The sequence below is a fragment of the Coloeus monedula genome, assembly GCF_965178545.1.
Source record: "Coloeus monedula genome assembly, chromosome: 12".
NCBI lineage: Eukaryota > Metazoa > Chordata > Aves > Passeriformes > Corvidae > Coloeus > Coloeus monedula.
This window is the reverse complement of record NC_138792.1, coordinates 19,010,967-19,035,484: the sequence shown is the minus strand read 5'-3', so window position 1 is coordinate 19,035,484 and position 24,518 is coordinate 19,010,967. Positions and strand designations below refer to the sequence as shown.

Sequence of the window (24,518 nt, the reverse complement as noted above, 5' to 3'; positions counted from 1 at the left end):
GAGTTTTTATGAAACTTTATTTAGCTTTTAGCAAGAATAATCTTTATTCAACAAATAGTGCAAATAAATCTTTAATTGAACAAATATGTGCCAACTTTCAAACACAGTAACAAACAATGACATGAAACAAGGAAACCTTGGAACAATATACAACTTTAAACATAGTATTAAAAAAAACCCTCAAAACCAAAAAACCACCAACCCCAAACCCCTAACAAAGCAGATTTTGAGCTGTGTAGAAGCACAGGGATACGTGCAACCTGCCAAGCTGGAGGGAGCAGAGCAGGGAATGTGGTGCCTGGTGGCTTTCCAGGAGTGCCCAGGGATTGGGGTGCCCCCCATGCCAGGGTTTGGAGGGAGTGGGAGCTGCTGGATGTGCCTGGGCTGTGGGAGCAGATGTGGAAACTTTCCATGTGTGTCCCTGTCCTTCCTGGGCCGTTCCTTGCACATCCCTGTCCTTCCTGAGCCGTTCTTTGTATGTCCCTGTTCCTCCTGAGCCCCCTTCCCCGTGGGGCATCTCCAGCCCCAGGGAGGGATGGGGGGGCACCCAGGGGTTGAGGATTTGCCTCTTCCAGCCCCACGTCGTCTTCAGGCTCGTGGGGGGCACCCGAGGGGCTCTGAGCTCTGTGTTGCTGCGTTGTCCTGTGGGAGCTGCCTGGGAAATGGGATGAGCGTTCCCTGCTCCTCTTTATTCGTGCCCGGGCTCGGCTGCTGCCGCTTCGGTTGGAAATGGAGATTCCCATCCCCTGCACTGCACATAGCTGGAAATCCCTGAAAAACTCTCAAATCCAGCATGAAAGGGTTTGGAATGAGGCGTGGAAACCCTCAGCATTTGCTTCTTTTCAGTTTTTGGAATGCTGGTCTTTAGGGAAGATGGGCAGAGTCAACTTTCTGTTTATTTCCTTATTAATCTGATCCTACTGGATTTCCTTCCTTGTTCCAAGTATGGGACGTTCCTTTTGTATCCCTGGAAGTGTTTCAGGCCAGGTTGGACAGGGCTTGGAGCAACCTGGTCTGATGGAAGGTGTCCCTGCCCATGACAAGTGGTGGAACTGGATGAGCTTTAAGATCCCTTCCAACCCAAACCATTCCAAGACTCTTTGCAAATAGTTATCCTAAAGTACGGAAGGAGTTTAGTACTGAGGATGCTCATAGGGTTGCTGCTTTTCCCTGGAATTTCCTATATTGATGACAAAATAACTTGGCAGGAGGAGACCAAACTGCGTTTAAGTGACTTCCCTACATCTTCAAACCCCAGGAATATCAGGAATATGAACCCTGATATTTCTTCTTTCTCTGGGAGGAGCATTTTCAGCCCTTCACTGCCCTTTTCAGCCCTTGGAAGTGGAACAAAAGAGCTTTTCTTCTAAAAGTGAGCCGTGGAATTGGGTGTTAATGGAAACTAATTAATGCTGAATGGAAAATTCCTTCTCGGCTGTGTTTTGCCATTCTCTTTTGTAGCTCCAACCTACCAGACCTCTCTCGGGCTGCCCATACTTTTCCCAGAAGGATAAATGAGGCTTATGTTTCCAGAATGGGAGCTGGAGGCATCTCACCCCTCCATGCACCCTTGGCCTGATCTGCCCCAACCTTCTCCAGACCTTTGAGTGGCCCCAGAAGGGCCCAGTGCTGCTCTGTGCATCCAGCTCACCTTCAAAGCCCCCTTTTTCCTTGGATTTGGCCTCATTTTCTGTTTCAGACAATCACAGGATCATTCAGGTTGGAGAAGCCCTCTAGAATCAAGTCCAACCCTTCCCCAGCACTGCTGAGGCCACCACTAGCCCATGTCCCCAAGTGCCACATCCACATGGCTTTTAAACCTCTCCAGGGTTGGAGACTCCACCCCTGTGCCAGGGCTGGACAGCCCTTTCCCTGAGAAATTTTCCCGAATATCCAATGGAACTTTCTGTAGCCCAGCCTGAGGCCATTCCGTGTCTCCCTGTCCCTGTTCCCTGGGAGCAGAGCCCGATACCCCCGGCTGCCCCCTCCTGTCAGGGAGTTGTGCAGAGCCACAAGGTGCCCCCTGAGCCTCCTTTGCTCCAGGCTGAGCCCCTTTTCCAGCTCCCTCAGGTGCTCCAGCCCCTTCCCCAGCTCCGTTTTCTCCTCTGGACACAGGAAAGCCCTGAAGAGCAGCAGCAGGTGGTTGGGTTGGGGAGAGTTTCACCCCATTCATAAATGGGAAGATGTTGATACTGAGGAGCTTTCGTGGGCAGAGTGGCAGAGTTGGCTGAGCCAACATTTTCCAGCTGGATCTCCTGAGCATGGCCCTGAGCCACCAGCTCCAGTCAGAGCTCTGCCTAAAGCTCTCTGAGCTCTTCTGGCCTTTCAAACAGAGCCAAGAGCCCAACTGTGGAGGGAAACACCTGCCTGTGCTTTGTTTTGAAATCCGTATTAAATCAGGAGATCAAGGAGTCGCTGTCCATGCAGAGGGATCGAGGAAAGCCATTGATGTGCCAGATGTGTGGTTGGAACATCTGTGGTTGGAGGTGCTCTGCCCAGGATTTCTCTGCCGAGGAAAGCAGGGAGGTGGTGCCTGAAGGGGCTGTGAGTGGTGGTCTCCTCTCCGTGGTAAATCCATCTTTTTTCCTAGGTAGGACATGGTTTGAATCCATAGAACAGCCTGGGGTGGTGTTAAGGATAAACTTGTTGGATTAATGATTGGTGTTTTTAATGGCTTCATTTCCCAGGTAGTGAGGGGGGATAATTCCCTGTAGGAGCAAACTCTGAGCATCAAAGCTGTTTGTCCTTGCTGAGCTGAGCTCCAGACACACCCGGCCTCCAGCAGAAAGTGGGATGGGGACTGTAATGTTGGGAGCTGTCAGTATGGAGACGTTCCACATCCTCCTCCCTGGATGAGCCCAGAGTAAAGGGACGTTCCTCAGGCTGAGGCTGCGTCTCACGAGGATCAGGAGGACAGTTCTGTCTGGCATTAGGACTGGCGTCCTTCCAGAAGGCAGGAGGGAAGGGAGCACTGGCAGGATCTTGGTGCTTGGCCAGTTTGGAGATGGATCCCAGTTCAGGGTGGTGAGGTCCAGAGCACAGACCGAGATGTTCACATTCCTGTCTCACTCCCTGTGAGGAAAAGCTTCTCCTCGTGCTCACTGTCCATATTTCCATGCCTTTCCAGATCTCCCCATCCCCCCCGGGTTGTGGCTGCAGCCATCCCTCTGCAGGGTGAGGGCTTGGAGCTGCCCCTTGGGCTGCTCCTGGGTGGGAGGATATTCCCACATCCCTGTGGGATCTGCTGCTGTCCATGTGCCATGGCTGCTGAGCTTTTTGCCCCGGGATAGACCAGGGTCCCGTGAAGCCTTGGCTGCCTCGGCTGCTGGGATTCCTGTCAGCACATCACCTGCTCCTGGTTGGAAGTGGTAAGTCCTGTCTGGCTCTGTGTCAGCAGCGTATCAGGCCCACAAGTGCGTTGGCAGGAAACCTTCCTCTCTCCCAGGCTCTTGGATCACAAGGGAAGGATCAACCAGATGTCCTCAAAATCCTGCGTATCCTGAGGCTGACCTGCAGCCGGCAGGGAAAACTTCACTCCGTGTCCATGGAATCTCTCCCAGGTTTTGTAAAGACAGAACCATTTCGGGTCTTTCCATCCCTCCTGCATCTCCTTGCTCCATGTTGGGCTCCAACCCCCTTTGGGGTGGTCAAAGTGGGACCTTGTGAAAGACCAGAAAGGTGCTGAGCTTCTCCTGCAGGGACTGCAAGGAATGTGTCTGACACTTTGGCTGGTTTTCCCTATGGATTTGAGGGGGGGGATCAGGGCAGCAGGGCTTGGAGGATGTCCACAATTCAATCAAAAAAATAATTTGTTTGCACCAAGCGTGGTGTTTAGATGCTCATGGATAATCAGGAATAGTGTGTAGGATTCATGGTACCTGTCTGAAATAGCTCTGCTGGAGCCCCAAACCAGACCCTGAGGGTTTGAGTTTCAGACCATCCTCTTGCTCCAGGATCTTCCTTTGGAAAGAATGCAACATTCTGTGCCAGCAGCTTGTGCTGCCCCAGAGATCCTCCTGTTTTTAGGATGCAGATTTTGATCTCAACCTGGGAGTCGGAGCACGCACTTGAACAGCATCTTAATGAGCTTATGGTTGAGAGCTATTTATTATCTGTTAGAACAGGCCTTTTATTCCACTGGCAGCCTAATTTGCATGGTTTGTTGTAATTAACACCATAAAATGTTTAAACAAAAGTACAGATAGAAATTAAATTTGCGGGCATTGAATTCAATAGCATCAGAATAAACCTTTGATTTGTTTTTTTCCTTTGGCAAGAAAGTGATTCACTCAAATTAAATTTAGGAAAAGCTCTCAGCTTGGAAGGAGGGATTTAATGAAAAAAAGGCATCCCAAACTGCCGGAGCAGCTCAGGGGAAAGCGGGGATTTCACTTGGACCAGGCTGCTGAAGGGAAACTCAACTGTTTTGGGTGGGAGAGGTGTCCCGAAATCCTGCGTCAGCCGATGCCAGCAGCACACGTGCAGGAATGATGGTGGCTTCGCTGTCCATCTGTTCCATTTTTCCATGCTCTGGCAACTGTTTTGGAGGCACTGTGGGGCTGGGATTGAGGCAGATTGATGGGAGTGTTCCCTGGAAGTGTTCAAGGGCAGGCTGGACAAGGTTTTGGAGCAACCTGGGATAGTGGGAGGTGTGAACGAGATGAGCTTTAAGGTCCTTTCCAACTCAACCCATTCCAGGATTATTCTATGATAGTTTGGACAGTCAAGCTGAGGCTGACCCGTGGGTGAAGGGGTTGGGAATTGTGTTGTGTCCCGGCCGTTCCTGAGGGGCTGGAGGCATTTTCCAGGGGCTCTGGTGGCAGCACATCCCCTCCTGGTGCAGAGCACACAAGGTGGCTCTGGGAAAGTCTTTTATGGCACTAAAAGAGGCATCACCATGTCCACCCCCAAATGAAGTCATCAAACCCAGGCCATTTCTGCTCTGATTTATGCAGCAAACATTATAAAAAATTATATTGTGAGCAAATGGTCTCTGGGTGAGGTTTAGATTCCCTTCTATTGTTTGGGATTTGGGGTTTGGTGTTATGGCTGGGATTTGTATAGTCAGAACTAATTTGTAGCGTCTGGGACCGAGGCTTGGGGTGGTGCAGGAGCTGGGATTGAGCTGCTGGAGACGTCAGCGGGGGGGAGCACATGTTCCCTGGCATCAGGGCTGCCGGGATTTGCACCCTGTGGGTTCCTGGGAGCTGATCCAGCAGGAATTCTGGTCAGAAAATAAACTCTGAGAGTTTAACACATCTGTGTCTCTCCCTGGATCTTTGAGGTGCGGAGTTGGGGTTTGGAGGGTCATCCACAGGTTCATGCTCTGCATCCCAAGGGATTTGTCCAAAATTTCCTCACTGAGGCGTTGCTGTAGAGGATGTTCCCCAACAGGTTGGGTTTTGAAGCTTAGAAAGGTCAAAAAAGCTCTGTCCCAAAGGTTTGTAGGATGAAAATTGGGGTGGTGATGGAACAGATTGAAAGCTTCAGGTCTTTGCCAGCCCCTGGGCAGTTCGATAAACTTAAAGTGGCTTTTCCTCCTGGATTTCCTCCTGAAGTCCCTCTTGGATCAGGGTGAAAACCACCACCAAGGACCTGCCTGTGTAGAGGACATGGAAAAACTGAGATAAGTGAACTAAAAGCAACTTTTAAAGGAAATAAAGCTGGCGTGCACCAACACCTCGAGGAAGAGTGCTGGAAGTCACATTTTCTTGGGCAATTTCTTTTTAAATTAATTAATTAATTCCTATCACTGCAGCAGAGTGTTCTCCATGTTGGTTTATTCTCTCTTCTAAAGCATTTCTGTCTTTACCTCCGCCTCCTATTGCTCCACTGGTTGCTTCTCACTCTTTCCCGACTAAACCTCTAAAAGCTCAAGGATCCATGAGGTTTGTGTCTTGTTTAGGATTATTTTTATTCCCTATTTGATTACTTGGGTTGGTTTGCCAGGAGAAATCCAGCCCTTCACCCACCAGGTGCTGCAGGTGCTGAGCATTGGCTGTACAGAAAATAAGAATTAATTTAGCACGAGTTGTTTGACTTTGGGATAAACTGGGAAGAAGAAGCATCTTGCTGTGCCAGCACCTGCTAACAGCACAACTTTGCTAGTTTGGGAGGGATTTGTCATGCCCAAACTGGAGATTTTGAAGCAGGAATAAAGCTTTTTCCCCTCTCTTCTCGGTTGCTTTGTAGTGTAAAGGGCCAGGTAGGGCCCTCTGCTGGGGTTTGCGGTATTAATCAGCGATTAACAAAAGGAAAATTGTGAAATTAGGGAAGACACGGAATTTAATGCCTGCAGTTTGATAATTATGTGATTGAGGGCTTTTTCACTTCAAATTAGAGGGTTTTGGTAACATGATAAGCTGCTGTTACATGTCGGAGGCACAGGACTTGAATTTGAAATTTGTTTTTTCTAGCAGTGTTTTTTAAGAACAGATTCTCCCTGTATTTACTGTCAGTTCCTGGCTTCTCTTTTTCTTTGGAAATGACACATTGGGAACGATGTTATCAGAGTTTGGGGGGGTTGGAGTGAGATTTTTTTGGTTTAGGCAATGGAGACTGAATTTTTGGCTTGCTATCCCTGGTCAGGTGATGTGCCCCATGACAAAGGTGACCCCAAATGGGTCCTTTTCACCCCAAACCGTCCTGTGAGTGCAGGATTCTGTGTCTGCACATCAGAGCCCGGGAGAGCAGCTCAGCCTGGGAGCGTGTCTGGGCAGGGACAGGAGGGAAATGGGGAGCAGAGCTGCTATTAAAGGGATTATTTCCAACATTATTCATCAGCCAGGCTTGAGTGATGGCCTCAGATCTGGTTATGTTTGTGTTGGGGGGTTGTGTGTGTGTTGCTGATGGGAAAGCGGAGCCTTGCTCTGGGGGGGTATTGGTTTTATACTGGTTTTGTACCAGTTTTTGGGAAGTGTTGGTAAGGAGGCTGCTGTTTCTATTTACATTTCTATTTACATTTCTCTGTATATATTGTATATATATATTGGGGTTTTGGGATAGGGGCACTGTCCATCCTTAGCCCATGAGCTGGGAGCTGCCTCTGCAGGGGAGGTGCCATGGCCATGGACATCTCCGTGGACAAAGAGCCACAGAAGCTGTGGCTGCCCCATCCTGGCAGTGTCCAAGGCCAGGTTGGAGAGGGCTTGGAGCAACCTGGGATAGTGGAAGGTGTCCCTGCCCATGGCAGGGGGTGGGACTTGATGAACTTTAAGGTCCCTTCCAACCCAAACCACTCTGGGGACTCTGATCTTGTGCTCTGGGCTTTGAGAGTTTGTGACCCAGGTTGTGCCAGTACATTTTCCTTTTCCCTGGGTCAGAGTTTTCCTGGTCTGGTTGTGATGGGAAGAGCTGACTGCCCTGATTGTTGGTGGAAAGACTCCACTACCATGTGAGAAGTGTCTCAAAATCTGCTTGTCAGTGAATAACTGCTGCTAAAAGATAGGAGCTGGCATTGGTGTCAAGAGGAGATGCTGGAACAAGGGTGAAGGTTTAGCTGCAGCACAGCTGAGGGTTCAGGAGAGATGGTGGAGGTGCTAAACAAGGAAAAAGTTGGAGGAGCAGCTTCCACTGCTGCCTGCTTACACATTCCCTGCCTGGAGTGTTCTGCTTGCAGTAAGTGCTGCTTTTTCATTTCACAGAATCACTGAGGTTGGAAAAGCTCTCCCAGATCATCCAGTCCAACCTGTGACTACCTTGTCACCCAGCCCAGAGCTCTGAGTGCCACGTCTGGACCTTCCTTGGACACCTCCAAGGATGGGCACTCCAAACCTCCCTGGGCAGCTCCTGCCAAGGCCTGGCCACCCTTTCTGTGCAGAAATCCTCCTGATGTCCAGCCTGCACCTCCTCTGGCACAGCTTGAGGCTGTACTTGGAGCGAAGACCACTTTTGGTCTCCTCGTGCCTCTGCTGGAGTGCAGGGTAGTGATGAGCAGCCGCTGTTTGTTGTGGCTGTTGCCACCTTTCCCTTGGTTTTCTGCCTAATCCTGGCTAAGGAATTATCCTCATGAATACACAGAACAGGCACAGCTCCTAGCTAGAGGGATGAGAGCAGCTAATCCACAGGAGCATAGCCCAGCCTTTTGTTGCTTCCCGTTGTGGGGAGTTGTGCAGAATAGCATTTGTCAACACTCGGGGCCTGACAAAGAGCCCCTGACGGCTGTGGGTGAGGCCAGAAAGCAGGGCCGGAGGGGAAGGTGTTGGGACTTGCTGCTGGAGCCGTGTCTGCACACAGACAGCTGGTTCAGAAATCCCTCCTCTCCTCTGGGAATGCAAAACTGACAGTTCTTTTGGCATCCCACAAGGAAGCAGGTTCAGGAGGTGCAGGGAGCTCTGCACGCTCAGGCCACGGGGAGTTGTCTTTCAGCAGTGAGGTGAATTTGGGGGGGTTACAGCTTGTGCTTCTGGGGTTTCATTCCTTTTAGATGTTCTTTCTCCTTTTCTCTTTTTTTCTTCGACTCTAAAAGTTGAAAGAGGCCTTGGGTGGCTTCTCCTTTTGAAAGGTGACCTTGCTGCATAAAGTTGTCTGACTTTGTGCTGTCCGTGCCTGGTGATATATGGGAGCATCTGGGAATGAGGGGAGGCTGCTCATTAATTCCCTGAATTTCTCTAGGATCACGCATGTACCTCAGGATCCCTTCCCAGCATTGGTGAAATGTTCCCCCTTTAATCCCAGCCCTGTGTGAGGAGCTGCCATGTGTAGGCAGAGCAAAGAGAAGTGGGGAATGGGCTTTTTTGGGAGTCTGGCATATTCCAGTAGTGCCGAGTGTGTCTCTATTAGTCCAGTGTGTGCATCTGTTATTTGATTCTGGGCCAAAGCAATACATTCTCCTCCTGCCTCCCTGGCCACTCTTTAATTAATTAAATGTAAAAATTCAGCCACAAGCTGTAGGTGAAGGTGCTGCTGGGGGAATGGGAGCTGCTACCAAAATACCATTGTTAAATGGTGGTGTCATTCCCAAATAATCCATTTTATAAGGCTGTTTTATTGGTAGTTTCTGTGCTTTGCTACTTCCAGAAGATCTCTCACCAGAGGCTGGTTCCTGCTCTGCTCACTCACTTCCCACCTCCACCCTGCACCTCTCCAGGCTAATTGTAAAAATCAAATTGTTTTCTCTGCAGGAGAAACAAAAGGAGAGTCAGAATTGAGGCTGATGGGATCCAGACCAAGCATTTCCCTCTCCTTTGGGTGCTGGATGTCCGAGCTCTCTGGGAATTAAAACCACCAGATGCATTTCTGCCCTTGGGCACCCCGAGCTCTCTGCAGCAGCATTCCCGGTATCCTTCTCTCCACACGGGATCCTCAGTCATTTGGTTTTTCCTGTTGTAACGTTACAAATTTCTTCTGCCCTGGATTTTATTTGTGGGTTTTTCAGGCTTAGCAGGTAATGGTTATAAATGGAAATTTGACTGCAGCACGTGGTTTCTAGCTGCAGTAAATTCATTCCCTGCGGGCTTGGGGACGGATCCCATGTGTTTTCTCCAGTGCAAATGGTTGTTTCAAACATCCATCTGCTTTATCTGCTGTTGTGTTTACAGTTCCCCTTTGTAGTTCCCGGCAGCATCTCCTCTCTCTCCTCTGCTTTTGTTTATTTAAGGTTATGGTAAAATATCCCTCTCTTTTGGAGCTGGTTTGTGGGAGCCTTTCCCAGCTTGGCTGATCCCAGGGGTCAGGGAATAAAATATCATGACCTGATCACCCCAGGGGAATCCCACAGTGGTGGTTCCAGCTGGTCCCTGGTGTTGTTGCTCTTCGGGAATGGGATTTTAGGCAAATCCTGCCCTTGACCTTCCTGGGCTCTGCAGGCAGCATGGCTGGTCATTATTGAAAAATAAAGGGTTTAATCCACTCAATTTGTAGCAAAAGCTGACCAGTGGACTTATCTTTGTTTGGGTATTGACTTGTGTGATGTCCCTGGTTGTTTGTCTGTCCGGGATGATTTAGGAAACCAGTTTCAACTTAAGAAAAAAACCCCAAAATAATCCAACAAACAAACCCAAACCAAGCTGTCTGAAAAATCCTAGGAGGATATATTTGATACTTTTTCCTGGCAAAAGTTAAACATTTTCCATCCCTCTTCAGTTTCAAGCCTTCAGAAGGTTTGTGGGTCCTTCTCCAGCACGTGGTGCTGCCTCTCCATGTCCGTGTCCAGGCGGGAGCCGCGGGGAGCACCCCAGGGCTCCACAGCCTTTGGAGTTTCCCTCAGGTTTTGTGTCCCCATCACAGGCAAAATATGACCCAGGATGACATTTGGAGAAGTTGCAAAATTCTGTCTGTAAACAGTATTTTATTTTTTTTTCTTATGCTGAGCCTCGAGCAATGTCACTGCTCGTCTCGCACAGAGAAGTAGGAAAATAGTCCCTGGCTGCAGGAGGGGGTTGTTTTCCTAATTTTCCTTCACCAGAGCAGCATTTCCTGTTACTGGTGAGTGTGTGGAGTGCCCTGGAGACCCCAAGCTCATGTGTCACCCCAAGGTGTGTTGTTGGTATTCTGTGGGACACTGGAGAGGGACTTTGAGAGGGGCCTGGAGCACCAGGAGGAGGAATGTCTTCCCACTGTCAGAGGGCAGGGTTAGATGGGATATTGGGAAGGAATTTCTGGCTGTGAGGGTGGGGAGGCCCTGGCACAGGGTGCCCAGAGGAGCTGTGGCTGTCCCATCCCTGGAAGTGTCCAAGGCCAGGTTGGATGGGGCGTGGAGCAACCTGATCTGATATCCCCTTGGCAAGGGGTAGAACATTTAAGCCTCCCTCCAACCCAAACCAGTTTGGGATCCTGTGGTCTTGAATTCCCTGTCCTGTGCTGCTGGAATTGTCTCTTTTCCTGGGTCAAAAGCTGCTGGCCAGCTCCAAATAGTCCAAGCCAGTTGAGCCTCATTTTGGCTGCTGGGTATGGACCTGTCCATGAAATTTTTTTTCTGGCTCCTTTTTTTTTTTTAAACCTTCCAGTTTTTTAAACCTTCTGTTTTTTAACGTCCCACTGCCTCAGTTTGTCCATACAATGGAGAAGCAGCTGTTGCAGAGGCATCCAGGAGCTGAAATATTAAATCCTTTACTGCTTTCCTTACTTAAACTCCTCTCAACAAACAACTCAGACAGCACAAAACCTTTTGCTTTCAGCCTCGCAAAGTCAGAACATGTCATAGGGGATGTTGAGCGAGCGCTTCCCCAGCGCTGCTCCCTCCCAAGAGCTGCCCCAGCCTGACACGAGGCAGCTGTGCAGCAGCTGGCCTGGCTGCCTGGCTGGAAACATCTGGACGGGCTGCGGCGCATGGCGGGAGCCGCTGAGCCGATGCTGCTGTGCAGCCTCGGGCGCTGTTTGAAGACGTGCGTCGGGCTCTGCACTTCAAAGCCCGGCTCAGAAAGGCTTGGCTTGCACAAACTCACACCTCTGCCTCTGCTCTGGGGCTGCCGTGGCTCCCACCTGCAGCCAGAGACCCAGGAATGCCCTGGTTGAGGTTCGGTTGCTGGGAAGATAATGGAATTCCTGTGCCCAGCTTCAAGAGCCACTTGCTCGTGCTGTGCCAGCTGCTCGCGCTCGCTGGCCAGGCCGTGGGGGCTTGGGGATGGGTTGTTTGGATGGAAAACGGAGCTGTTGCCATGTGGAGAGGGAGTGGAGAATGTTGTTCTGATTAGGAACCGTCTGGTGCTTGCAGCAGCAAGTGGAGCTGGGTTTGGCAGCCCCAAAGCTGGGCCTGGGGCGGCCGGGGATGCGCACGGTGCTGGGACCGGCTGTGAGATAGCGGCTTGTGGAAAGCTCACATTCCTGAACTCCTCCCAGCGCCTTTCCCGGAGTTTCTACAGCACATCCTGGCGATTCTGATCCAGCTCATCCCTCATAGCTCAGGGTTGTGCTGTTCCAGTGCACAGGGAATGGTGGGGCAGAGCCAGCCCGCTGCTCACAGTCGATCCCATGGCACCGCTCTGGGCGTGCTCCACGGAGCCATCAGGGATCCCATGTGCCTTCTCTGAGTCCTTCAGCTGCCCACATATCCCAGAGCACATTCCAAGGCCGAGGAGATGGCACAGCTGGCAGGTGGGTCAGGCTGCCACAGGTTTGCTTCTGGAAGGATCCATCCCAGAAGTGCTGGGGTGTTGTTTTCTCCTTGTGCCGGTGGTTTGCGTGGGTGCTACGGCTGTGGGAGCTGCTCCAGGTGTCCTCAATTCCAGAGGAGACAATTCCTGCTGCTGAGCTCACACAGGCAGGGAAAGCCAGGCCAGGAGGGGACTAAACAGCAGCAGAATTTGAGTTTTTTTTTTCAATGAGGGTGGTTTGTACCACCACTGACACAGGGTGCCTGGAGAGGAGGTGGATACCCCAACCCTGGAAATATTCAAGGCCTGCTTGGATGAGGCTTGGAACAGCCTGGACTAGTGGAAGGTGTCCCTGCCCATGGCAGAGGGCTGGGCCAAATGGTCTTGAAGGTCCCTTTCAGCCCAAACCATTCCATGTTTCTATAATCCAGTTTTTGGGAAGCAGGGTGTTTATCTGGAGGCAGCTTCTGCGGTGCCACGTGCTGAGAAGTCCCTTGGTGCTCCCTGGATCCAGAGCTCGAGGGGACATTCCCTCTTCCCCCCATTCCCATGCTGTGTCCCGTTTGCTTCCAAGGAGTCCCTGTAGGATCCGGAGTTTTGCAATTCCCGCATGAAGGAGCATCTCTGGCACCGCACCCAGCCCTGCCTTGCGGGGACTTGTTCCCGTGGCTGTGCCCGGAACGGAGCCTTGCAGAGCTCTTAATCCTGTCTGCATGAGGTCATTGGCTCCTTGACGTTAATTGCAGGGGATCTGATTAATTAGGCAACAGAGCATAATTTATTTGAGCAGATTATTGTATAGAATTAACCAGGCAGTCCCTGTCTCCCACCACAGTTCCATGCATCCCCGCAGGTGTGGGAATCGCCATGAAAAGCTTCACCCTCAAAGTGGATGGCTGGGTAATAACTGGATTATTTCCCAGTTGCTGCAGTGGACTGTTTATCCACATTATTTCATGGATGCATTATTTCATGGGTGTTACAATTTCAGCAGACTTGTTTTCATTTTAATTCTGGACTACTTGATTCCCTCATCCTGTTTCCTTCCCTTCCATTTTTCTTCTTCCAATAAAATGTCATAAAAATTAATCCCCACTGAAGGCCAAATTTAACATCCAGCTTGAGAAAAGAAGATTTTAAAGCCCTTGTGCTAAAAGGGGGAATAAATGCGCTCGGACAGGAAGTGTTGAGTTTGTTATGGAGCAAGGAAAAATGTTTTTAAAACTTTATCATAGAATTATTGAATCCTGGGATGGTTTGGCCTAGAAGGGACCTCACAGCTCATCTCATTCCACCCCCTTTCCATGGCAGGCACACCTTTCACAAGACCAGGATGCTCCAAGCCCTGTCCAACCTGGCCTTGGATACCTCCTTAAACAGCTTGATTATCTGAACAGCAAAAAGATTTAAAACTTATGAAGATTTTTGAAGATTCCCCCCACAAAAAGACAGGAGGGCCTGTCTGAGAGCAGGGGCAGAATGACGTTCATCAGTTCCAGTGTCTGGCAGACGTTCTCCTGTAACTTTCTCCCGTATGGATCCATCTCCATGAGTGCATCCAAACCAATTCTTTGCTGCAGCTGGCCCCGCCCCAGGCAATGGGGTTATATAGAATGGAGATAAAAGGAAAAATACCAGAGAACTGAAAAATGCCATAACTTTGGGTCCTGCAGCCACATTCCCAGCTGAAGGCTCTAGAGCAGGATGTGGTTGGTCACCTCCTGCAGGAAGAGGTGGCTTGGTCACCTGGAGTGTTTGTCTGCTTTGGAGATGGGTTCAAAGAGGGGACTGTTCATTGAATCAGCTGCTCATCCCAGATGTTGGGTTTTCAGTGTCCTGTCTCATGAGAAACGATTGGAATTGGTGGGAGTTGAAGGAGCTGAGTGGAAAAGAAGCACCTTCAGTGGAGATGATCCAAAGCATCCTCTGGGAATGGTCCCTGTGCCTGTTATGGTCCGTGTTACGTTGGTTGTGGAAGCAGTTGAGGTAATTGTTCCTGCTATGGCTATCAGGACCTTCCAGGTATTCCTAAAGATGTTTTCAAACCTACCAAAAGGAGTTTTTCGCCTAAGGAAGAGCCCCCAGGGTGGTTTTAGGCTGGAAAGAGTCCAGGACTTCATTTTGCAGGGAACAGAGGTGCGCCAAGAGAAGCAGCAGAGTCCTGGATCTCTTTGCTGGAGCAGCTCCTGACTTGGGGAATATTTTTAAGAGGGATTCTGGCTTTGAGGAGGATTGTGCTGTTGACCTCATGTTCTCCTGGGTGTGCTGGAGAAGCTCCAGGTCATGAGGAGCAAGAGCAAAGGTGCAGCTGGAGAAAGAGAAAGGAGGAGGAGGAACTATGGCTGATACGGAATTGCTGAGGGTTGGGTTCCCCCAACCCAAGTGTATGCCATGTCTTATAAAATGCATGAATATTTTGGGAGTATAGCTGCTCATATAAGGAAGGAATTGCTGTTGGAATGCAGGAGAAGAACCCATGACCTCCATCTGGAGGGGGGTGTGGCCCAGCTGGCTGAAAATGGGCCTGAAAAGGGCTACAAAAGCTAATTAAAATGTGAAAAACTGAGAATTCCTGCTAATAGACAGCAGATCCCTGCCTGGCGCTGCTTCACAGCTAAATTTGATTTCCTTGGGAGGCAAAAGGAACTGATTTAAGTTCCTTACCTTGCTGACATTGATCCTTCTCAGCGTTTAACCAGCCCGTTCCCAGCGAGGAACTTCCCACGGCTCTGCCGTGCCGGACCCAGAGCCCGCAGCAGGAATCTCTTACTCCTGCTACCAGTAAAAAATTCACTGCAGGTGTCTTCATGTGCAGTGTTAAACTCCTCTTTGACCTTGTTCTCCTCACATCTGGGTTGTGTTTGAGCTTTCCCTTCAGTGCCAGCAGGTGTAAGGAAGGGGAAGCCTCAGCTGTCGCTCAGCTGGAGCCATGTCCACCTCCGTGGCATTGTCCCCCCATCAAAGCCCTTGTGGGAGCCACCAGCTCCCCTGCAGCCCAAGGCAGCTCCAGGGAAAGGTGTCTTAGCCAAGTGCACGGACAAACAGCCTTGTTAAACAAATTGTGCTCTTCCAGGCTTGAGGTGGTGCTGGTTTGGGGTCAAATTTGGTAATTGCGGTGCTCCTTCAGTCAGGGAAGGTTGTGGGGTGTGTGGAATCCAGGGATTCAGACTGTGGACCTGGTTCCATTTTGTGCTGAAGCAAATCTTCTATGGAGGTTTAGGACAGAAAGTGTTTCTAAGGGTTCCATAGGTTATTCTCTCTGTGCTGAAGGAATGCTAGAACCTTCCTTCTCCCATGAGAAGCAAATCCACCCCCTTGCTGCCTCTGCCATGTTCTTACCTTCCAGGTGTACCTGCATTTGCTCCAGGTTCCCTGAGCTGATTGAAAGTAAAAGTCAAGTGGTATGTTCAGTTGGATCAGTGGTGGAAATGTAAATATCTGGGATGTTGCTTATTGAACTAAGCTGAGTTTGAGCTGGGAAAGGTTTGGATTAGAGGAAAGGAGGAAATTGCTGTTCAGACTTGGAGTTGTGGGATGTGATCACTGCTGTCGCAGGTCTGCTTAAAGCTCTGTTCCACGTGGAAAGGAGGAAGGGAAAGGGAAGGTTTTGGGAAGGGTCTGGTTCTGAAGGGAAGTTTATAAGGTGTGTTAATTGTTCAGATGGCCATTAATTCCCTGTGTCCATTGCTTTGGCTTGGACTGAGAACTGGCAGTTGGATTTAGGGTTCTGTGCTGCAAAACACAGTGGCTGTTCTGGGTGATGAAGGTAAAACACCAATAAAATCTTGGGAAAACCTGCTCCCTCCTCTTTCATTGGTCTCCAGTGGTAGTCTGTTACTGCAGTGCTTGGAAGACCCCGAGTGTCATTCCCTGGCCTTCTCCAAAGTGGGATTGCACAGTCCTTGGGAGACGCTTTCGACCTGGGGACAGGGATGCTCAGCAGATTGGCAGCGTCTCAGATCCTGTTCCCAAAAGCACTGGTGGCATGTTCAGGGTGTAGATGTGGTGAGATGGGAGTTCCTGCCTGCTGGCAGGTGCTGTGCCCCCAATCCATGGCATTCCATGGTCCACCTCCAAGACCAAGGTCATTTCTGTTTTCTAGTGGTCGAATACTCCCTCGAGTCCTTGGTTGTCATTTTTATGAAGCTCCTCGTGAGTGTTGGGATGGAGGTGGCTCTGCTGTTATAGCTCCTGCCTGGACCAGAGCTCAATCCCTCCTCCCAGCCAAACTTCCCGCCTGGATAAGCTCCTTAGCATCACTGGTGTTTCTGGATTATAGAACAGCTTTGGGTGGCAAATGCTTTTGAAGGTCCCTGTTGGGTCTGAAAACCTTGGTGAGGATCCTTGAGTGCAGATTGGAATGAGGGGGAGTTGGGATTTCTTATCAACTCCAGGGTGAAGGATTATGCCTCTGGGATCTTGGGCTTCAGGATGAACAGCTGGAAGAGCAGGAATGTGGCTGGAGTTGGGAGGGAAGGATGAGAGGGATGAAGCAACAGGGACCAGAGGAGTTCTGGGCACCTTGAAGGTGAGGACCAAACTGGAGCTTCACACAGAAAAAGCTGATGGAAGGGGTTTGTTATGGTGAGGAACCCGCTCCAGAGCCCTGGAAAGGATTCCCACAGCCAGCTGGGAATACCAGGTTTGGGGAGGAAGGTGGGTAGTGCAGGTTATCCCATCTCTGCTCTACCTCTGGTCCTCCCCGTCATGGTATTGATCACATTCCGTGAGTTTTGCAGGCAGGGCTGTGGCTTGTCCTGCAGACAAGGCACGGTGTCAAAGTTCTGTCACGTTGAAATGGGAATTGTTCCCTCATTTGCTCCTTGCATTTTTATGAGGAGCAAGAAACGATGACAAAAACAATTCTTAAAATATGTTGAATGAGGTTTCTTTTCAATAAAGAGAAGCTACTCCCCGAGCTTCTTTCTGGGCTGGTGGAATATTAATTATCTACTTGATCATTTCTTTTTGCACCACGTGTGACCAGAGGCGAAGTTCTGGAGGACAATGGGGCTGGATATTCAAGTAGCTGCTCCTCTGAACCACAGGCTGAACTTGAGAGCACCAGAAAAACAACAATATTGCTTGCAGAGAATGCTGCAGCAGAGCCTGGGCTGGTTCTTAGGCTCCTCGCACTGATGATCTCCCAAACTGCAAAGGAAGAGGGAATTTGACTTTAAAAATCCCGTTCAACACTCGTGCAAGTGGGTGAATTCATGCTTGTTTTCTCAGGTGCTTTAAGACATTGAGCTGTGGGTTTCTGGATGAGATCTTTGGCTGGACTTGCTTTGTCAGGAGGAATTGGGAGCTGTTGGAGGCAGAAAATCTTTGGGGTTTTTCTCACATTTCACCCAAAAGGCTTCGTGCACCTGAAGGTTTGAGTGTTTTTCCCAGTTTTACAGGAGGGAGACTCTTGTTCCTCCTACCAACTTTGCCTAAGGACAAAATCCACCTTTTGTGCAACATTGTGTAAGTTGGGTTGTATTTTTCCACTTCAAGCTGTTTGACCATTGGAAATACATTCCCTTGGTGTCCAGTGGCTCTTCAAGAGACTTTTGGCAAGGGCCTGGAATGACAGGACGAATAGTATTTTATTTTATGAAAAATGATAATGCCTTTCTTTATCCTTACTTGCGTAGAGTGTGGAATGTCCATCCTACAAATGAGTTTGAGTGACCACAGGCCCCGTTATTTTGGGAGTTCCCACTGTGCTCCCTTGGCATCCATCCTCCAGAAGCTTTGTCCAATGTTCCCAGGCAGGTTCTGCAGGGAAAACCAGCTCTGTGTGCCTTTGTTTTGCTTTATTTTGCCCAGAGAAACCAAGGCAGATCCGATTCCCTCTGGCGAGCGGTGCCTGCGCTATTGTTTCCCAGGTTATTTTGAGGAATGGCTTCCCCTGGGATTTTTCCCGTGTTGGCTTTTTGACCTTTTTGCATCCTATAGTGATTCTCTTGATTAAACCCACGTTGTTTTCTAAAATTAAAGGTGATTTGAGGGCTTTAGGTTGGAGGAGGAGGGAAATGGGGATTGTTCAGACTGTGCAGGGAAAATACCTGTTCCCAAAAGAGAAGCTGCATGTGCTGGACTCCTCAAAAATTCTCCAGCTCTACAAGTGCAGAGGCTGAGAGAATCAGTTCTCTGTGACTTTGAGGATGAGGAGTTTCGGTGAAATCATGGACTAGGTAAGAATTCCTTTTAGAATTCCCCAGAAGGTGCCAGAGCCAGGGTGCCCCATGAGCCCAGGGCTGATGCAGAGGTTTGGGTGGGAAGGGAGTGTAAAGCTCATCCCATCCCACCCCCTGCCACGAGCAGGGACACCTTCCACTGTCCCAGCTTGCTCCAAGGCCCATCCAGCCTGGCTATTTGGACACTTCCAGGGATCCAGGGGCAGCCACAGCTTCTCTGGGCAACCTGTGCCAGGGCCTCACAGGGAGGAATTTCTTCCCAATGTATTACTGATATCTCGTGGGGGCTGAATGGAAAAAGCATCCGAGCGGTGCTGGCCATGATTCCCAGCCAGACACAGACGGGCCCTTCATGGGCGAGCCGGCGGCCGAGCATCCCCCGACCTCGGGCAGCTGCAGCCCTGGAACAACGGAGCCCTTGAGTCCCAGAGAGGGACTTGGCCTTCGGGAGCTCGGATGGCTGCAAGAGGCTTGGTCACCCTTTCCCTGCCCCTGACCTTGCCAGGGATCTGAGCATTCCCTCCATCCCGAGCCAGACCCCTGACCCCTCCTGCCAGTCACTGGAGGGTCAGTGCCATTATTTGCATAATTCAAAGCACTCTGGAAGGTGTTCCCTAGGGATAGGCCCCTCTGTCTGCTCACACCGGTTGTGTCCATTCCCAGGTTGAGTGTGGAGTGCTGGTGGGTCACTGCTCCCGGAAAACACCATTTCATGGGAGTTGTCCCAAAGCAGCAGCTGCTGTGGTCACAGTGTCACAAGCTGCTTGTATGGGTTTATTTCCTAAGTAAAAGCTGTGTTTTAATCACTCACCGTCACTGTCATTTCTCTTTCTGACTAGAAACACAAAGTTTAATGGACAGATGACTTTTAGCCAAAATTTAGTGTTTTTCGGAGTGGTCAGTGACAAGTGACATCAGATGAAAACCTGGAGCAGAGCAGCAGAGTTGGGGTTGTTCAGCCTGGAGGAACAGCCTCTATTTCACCGTGTTCTGTAAAACTCCAATGAAAATCCAGGCAATAACAGCATTCCAAAGCCACACTGAGGATTTCATTGACATTTTCAGCTGAATTATAAAGCAATTTGTTCCTTCAGTTAGTGCTGCAGTGTTTCAGTGTGAGTTAAATAAGGCGTTTAAAGAATAATTCACTTGTTCTCATGCCTTGCTCTGCTCTGGTGTGTCAGAGAAGGTGCTGCTGGTGCCTGCAGGAGCATCCTGCTCCGGTGTTCCACACCTGGGGCAGTGCAATGGGATGTGGGAGCTTTGGGAATGTGGGCACAGGGAGCTGTACCCCGTGTTCTTGCCCTTTTCTCCTTGTTGCAAACGGGAGCCTTCAGCTCTCCATCCAACCCTGTAACTGGTCTCCCTCAGGCAGATATGTTTTACTCATCGTTGCTTTTTTAGGGATGTTTAAAAGCCTTGTAGGGAGACTTTGGGAAGCTGATCCCAGGTCATCCCACAGGGTTTCAGGCTCCTTTCAGCCACAGCATCACTGCAATGACAAACACCCAGGAATTTTGCAGACCCGCCTGCACAGGGACAGAAGGAAATAGCAACAGTTTGGGAATCTGAGAAACGCTTTGGAGGGTTCTTTTTGGGAAATCAGAGAGTTTCCAAACGTTTCCATTTGTGAGACTGCACCGGAGCTTGTTGGAATAAAGTAAAATGCAGATGTAAAATCTGAACGGAGGCCTGGGATGCTGACGTTGGGAGGGGAGCTGTGCCTGGGAAATACCTTGGGAATGCTCAGGGAGAGGGGAGTGAGAGCCCTGGGGCTTGTGAAAAGCCAAGGGCCTTTAGCGATTATTGCTCTTGATAGGGACTTTTATGGGCTGAAGCTTAACGAGCCCGGCAATTCAGGGGAGGTGTTTGTTCTCCTCTGCCCTTTCAAAGATGCTTTTGATGCCCCAGGTTTTGTTCTCAGAACAATGATGAGCTCGATAACCTGTGGGGCTGCTTTTTGAAGCCTTCTGGATCTTATCTTGGGCTGTGTTTGGTTTTGCTGTGTATTTACAGCTTAAATAAACACCATCGGGTTCCTTCAGCAAGAAAACCCCATCCTGGTCGGAGCAGCCCTGGCTGTTGGATGCAGTAACGCACAGAAGGTGTTTGGTCCCTAATTGGTCTTTGAATTCCCTTTTTTATGAAGTGGAAATAACAGGAAAACGCCGCTGGTGATGAGCTGGGATTCTGGTTTCTAACCCCGAATTCCAGTTTCTGGGTGGGGATGTTGATCTGTTAAAGAGTTTTTAAGGCAGCAGCAATTTTTTGCTGAATAAGAGGTCGCTGCATAAAATTTTTGCCTCTTGGCGAAGCTCGTGTTACAAATGTTGCTGTAGGTTTAAAGTGTTAATTTATGTGGCATATTGGGTTGGATTTAAAGGTCCCTGAAGACCTTTGAATCTCAGTAGCTAATGAGGCTTGCAGAGGAGAGCTTGAGAGAGGAAAAACTTACTGGCAGTGAGTAATGCTGGAGAAAGAGCTCCAGGATTGAGCAAGTTTTGCAGAAAAAAATTAGGAATTATCGCATCGGCCTTTGAGGTGTTTGATTATTTCCAGCCATAGATCTCCCTGCAGCCCTGGCCTGCAGTCCCCCGTTCCTGGGGGAAGGGTTCTCCGTGCTGAAACGCCTCAGGAGGAGTTTTCCCAAGTCAGACTGCTTCCGAGGGGACACATCTCCTTGGGATGAGCTGAGATCCGTGAGCAGCCATCTCGCGTCTCCCGCTCTATCCCTGACGGGAAGGATTTGGCATTTAGGCTCCAATCTCTCAGCCTGGCTAGACCAGCCTTGCAAAGATGCATAAACTTGTCCCTTTTCTTGCAGCTCGCCTTGCTGAACTTCTTTCACCCCGAGGAGAAGCTGCACGTTGGAGAAGAAGGGAGACGCGTCCGTCGGAATAAAAGGAGTAAAGGCAGCGAAGGGCCCGACGGTGAGTCCTGCTCAGCTTCTCCCTGATTTTGATTCCCTCCCAGATGAGGAATTCCAGGAGTTCTGATGTCTGCAACTGTAGGGCTTGTGTGAATGAATGCTGTTTAGGAATTCCATCCTTGACTCCTCAAACTGTGATCATTTAAGGCTTTAATTTGTACTTGTTTGCCTTTATTTGTTGTCCTGCACACCCGGCTTTGCTTAAAATCATCAAGGAGCTTTTCACAATCCAACAAACAGCTGGGAACATCTGCATCCCAAACTGGTGACTGCTCTAAGGGGGTTTTGCGTTGCTGTGTAGTCTCAGGTGGTGTCAAAGCCCATGTGAAGGGAAGGCAAAGTTGTACAAAGCTTGGATTAGAAGAGCAGAAAGGTTCCTGATTTCTTGGTGAGGAATTTGATTTCCAGTCCTGGCTTTCCATCACTGTCATGACACAAAGACAGGAGCATGAACTCCTGGAAGAGCTCCTGTGCTTCCCTACTGCAGGAAAGCACAGATCCCCTTTTACAGGAGAGGAGAAAGGACTGGATGCCAGGGAAAGCAGGACAGAACTGATGGAGCCATGGTCTGTGTGCAGCTAAGCCCGAGTGCTGACTCCATTATCATTCTAGTTTTCCAGCCCAGCTCCGTGAGTTTCCCATCTCCCCTGAAACCTTCGCAGTTTCACAGTGGAGAAGCATTTCCCTGTGGCGCTGCTCCAAGAAAGAGCTTGGTGAAACTCCCTGGATTCCTCTTGCCTGGAATGCTGACAAGTCTGATGCATTTGGTACAGACTCCCTGAGTGATTCCAGCCCAGTGTGGGCCATCAATTTTGGAGCCGGTGTCTCTCTGGTGCTCAGATGGCTCAGGCAGCGTCCCAGTCCTTTTCCCAGTCTCCTTGAAATCTATCCCAGTGTCTTCACAAGTCACTTGTGTAGTAGCAAGTTCCCACTGGAGGCGAGCGGTGTCGACGGAGCGCTGCCGGCAGATGTTGGGAGGGATTAACTTCATCCCTCAGGCTGCCTCTGCCTTGCCAGATGTGCAGAGAGCTGCTGAGGAGAGAAAGAGAAGCTCAAGGTTGGTGTCTAACAAGGGTTTTGCTTATCACCCTTGTGCCCATTGTTGGCCTTTCATGCCTGGCAGTCCTTTCCCGGATTTCCTTGCTGTTCCCTGGATGCTCAAGAGTTGAGCCACTCCAGAAATGCAGAGCACTTCCACCACTTATCCAGTCCCAGGAAGGGAATGGAGCTGGGGAAGGGGCTGGAGCACCCGGAGTGGCTCAGGGAGCTGGGAAAGGGGCTCAGCCTGGAGCAAAGGAGGCTCAGGGAGGACCTTGTGGCTCTGCACAAGTCCCTGACAGGAGGGGGCAGCCGGGGGGATCGGGCTCTGCTCCCAGGGAGCAGGGACAGGATGAGAGGGAACGGCCCCAGGCTGTGCCAGGGGAGGCTCAGGTTGGATATCAGGAGGAATTTCTTCATGGAAAGGGTGGCCAGGAACTGGAAGGGGCTGACCAGGGAGGTTTGGAGTGCCCATCCTGGGGGGTGTCCAAGGAATGCCTTTTCCAACCTCACTGATCCTGTGACTCTTACCTGTGTCTTTTTGAAAATCAGGGATTTTGACTCCACAGGTGATGGAGATGGGGAAAACTGCCAGAGTGACAGGTTGTGTTACTCTGGCTTTGGCAAGTGGTTGCCCTGTGTTTGCCCATGGTGGTTCTAGAGCTTCATTTAACAAGTGGGAGCTGTCAGGGTGGGGCTTGACCTTGTAACAACCATAAAATTGAGAAACAAACAGAGCCACGGCCTTGGGGAACTCAGGCTGTTTGTTTTAGACCTTCGTGAAGGAATCTTGCTGTCAGAGCAGGGCAATGAATCATTAAACTAATAAATAAAATCATGTCATGGTCCTGATAACACCATTTTCTTCGTGAGTTTCGCAAAGGGAAGGTTGATCAAATCTTTGATCTCCAAAGAGCCTCCCAAAGATAAAAGTGGCTGAACTATAAATTCCCAGAAGGAAGGAGATGTGCTTTCCACTTGAGGCCTCGCTAATATTTGTCTGGAATTAATTTTATGAACTTTCAAGTGCTTTTACACATGCAGGGAAAGACCAAAGTGATCCGAGCGTGGAGGCTGGTATTGGAGGGAGGCTGCTCCGACCCTTCCTGGCTCTTCCAGTCCTGCTCATCCTGGTACCAACGAGGGGCTGGCTTTGATGATTTATAAACATCAGGGAGAACATGGTTCCTTTCCCAAAAGCTTTTTCTTTTTGGAGGATTTGCTTTCAAGCCTTTTTGCTGTGAAAGAGGCAGGTTTGGGACAGGGCAGAGCTGGTTCCGTGCAGCCAGGGGAGGGTGAAGGCCCTGGCTGTGCCCAGAGCACGGAGCCACAGGGGTGGAACATGGGAGCAGCAAAGCTGCTTTGGTGCCTCGTTGTTAAAAAATGCAAGGAAAATTGTGTGCAAAGCCATCAGCTGGATCCTGTCACTCCCCACATGACTCTGGAATTTCAGGGGCTCCTCCTTGGAGGACTCTGGTTTCAGCCCTCTGACCCCTGATATGTTTTATGGTTGGCTCTGCTTAATTTGGGGTTGTGGCTCTGCACCCATGGTGCCCTGGGGCCACTTAAAGCAGCCGAGGTCGTGTCCTGGCCCAGGTCCCTCTCCTCATCCCTGCAGCCCTGGGGCATCCCAGGGGATCACTGGGGGCTGGTGCCTGTCTCAGTCCTGGGATCATCATCTTGAAGCCAGTTTCCAGTCCATGTCACCAAACCTGACTTCTGCACAGCTTTAAAACCTGCCACCAATTTTTCCAGCTTCTCAAGGCCCAGGGTTATCCTTTTCCACTCTATTTTTCCTGCCTCTTTTCTCCTCAGTGTTCCCATCTCCACCTGCCACTTCATTTCCATTAATTCTCTAAAACCTGCCCCTCTCCAATGCCTCTTCCCTATTTTCTCCTTTCCCCCTCCTTCCCTTTTGCCCTGGTGTATTTATGCTGCTGTGGAACCGCCGCTGCTCCCAGATGAGCAAATCATTCTGGAGCTGCTAATTAGCAACAGTTGTGCTAAAAGGAACCATCAAGGATGTTAAATTAGTCCACTTTTAAATAAACTGGGTATGAAATGTTAGATCTCTATTCCCAGAGTGCCAGTAAAAATGCTGCTGGCTCTTTGCTAACAAAGCCAAAATCTGGGAGTAGCATGGTTGTAACTCCAGAGACAATTCCGTGCTCTGGAGGTTAGAAATAATGACAGAGCATTTACAAAGCAGATGTCAGTAGGACTCTTTAAAAAACATTGTTTTAAACAAATAAAATAGTTTCTTTTTCTCCTACTTTCATCTCTGTTCCCAGTTAGATCCCTGCCAGGCTGCTTTCCTGATTTCTGGGGTTTTTT

The 24,518-nt window shown here is 49.9% G+C and overlaps 1 protein-coding gene across 1 annotated transcript in view; it reads left to right on the top strand.

Moving 5' to 3' along the window:
- The window catches only part of EDA (ectodysplasin A), a gene marked incomplete at its 5' end in the record, with an annotated part of 61,329 nt that overhangs the window by 14,747 nt on the left and 22,064 nt on the right, over positions 1 to 24,518 (top strand). The window contains one exon of the mRNA XM_082289430.1: positions 21,042 to 21,147. Coding sequence (XP_082145556.1) covers positions 21,042 to 21,147 — 106 coding nt within the window. The remainder of the gene's footprint in view (positions 1 to 21,041; positions 21,148 to 24,518) is intronic.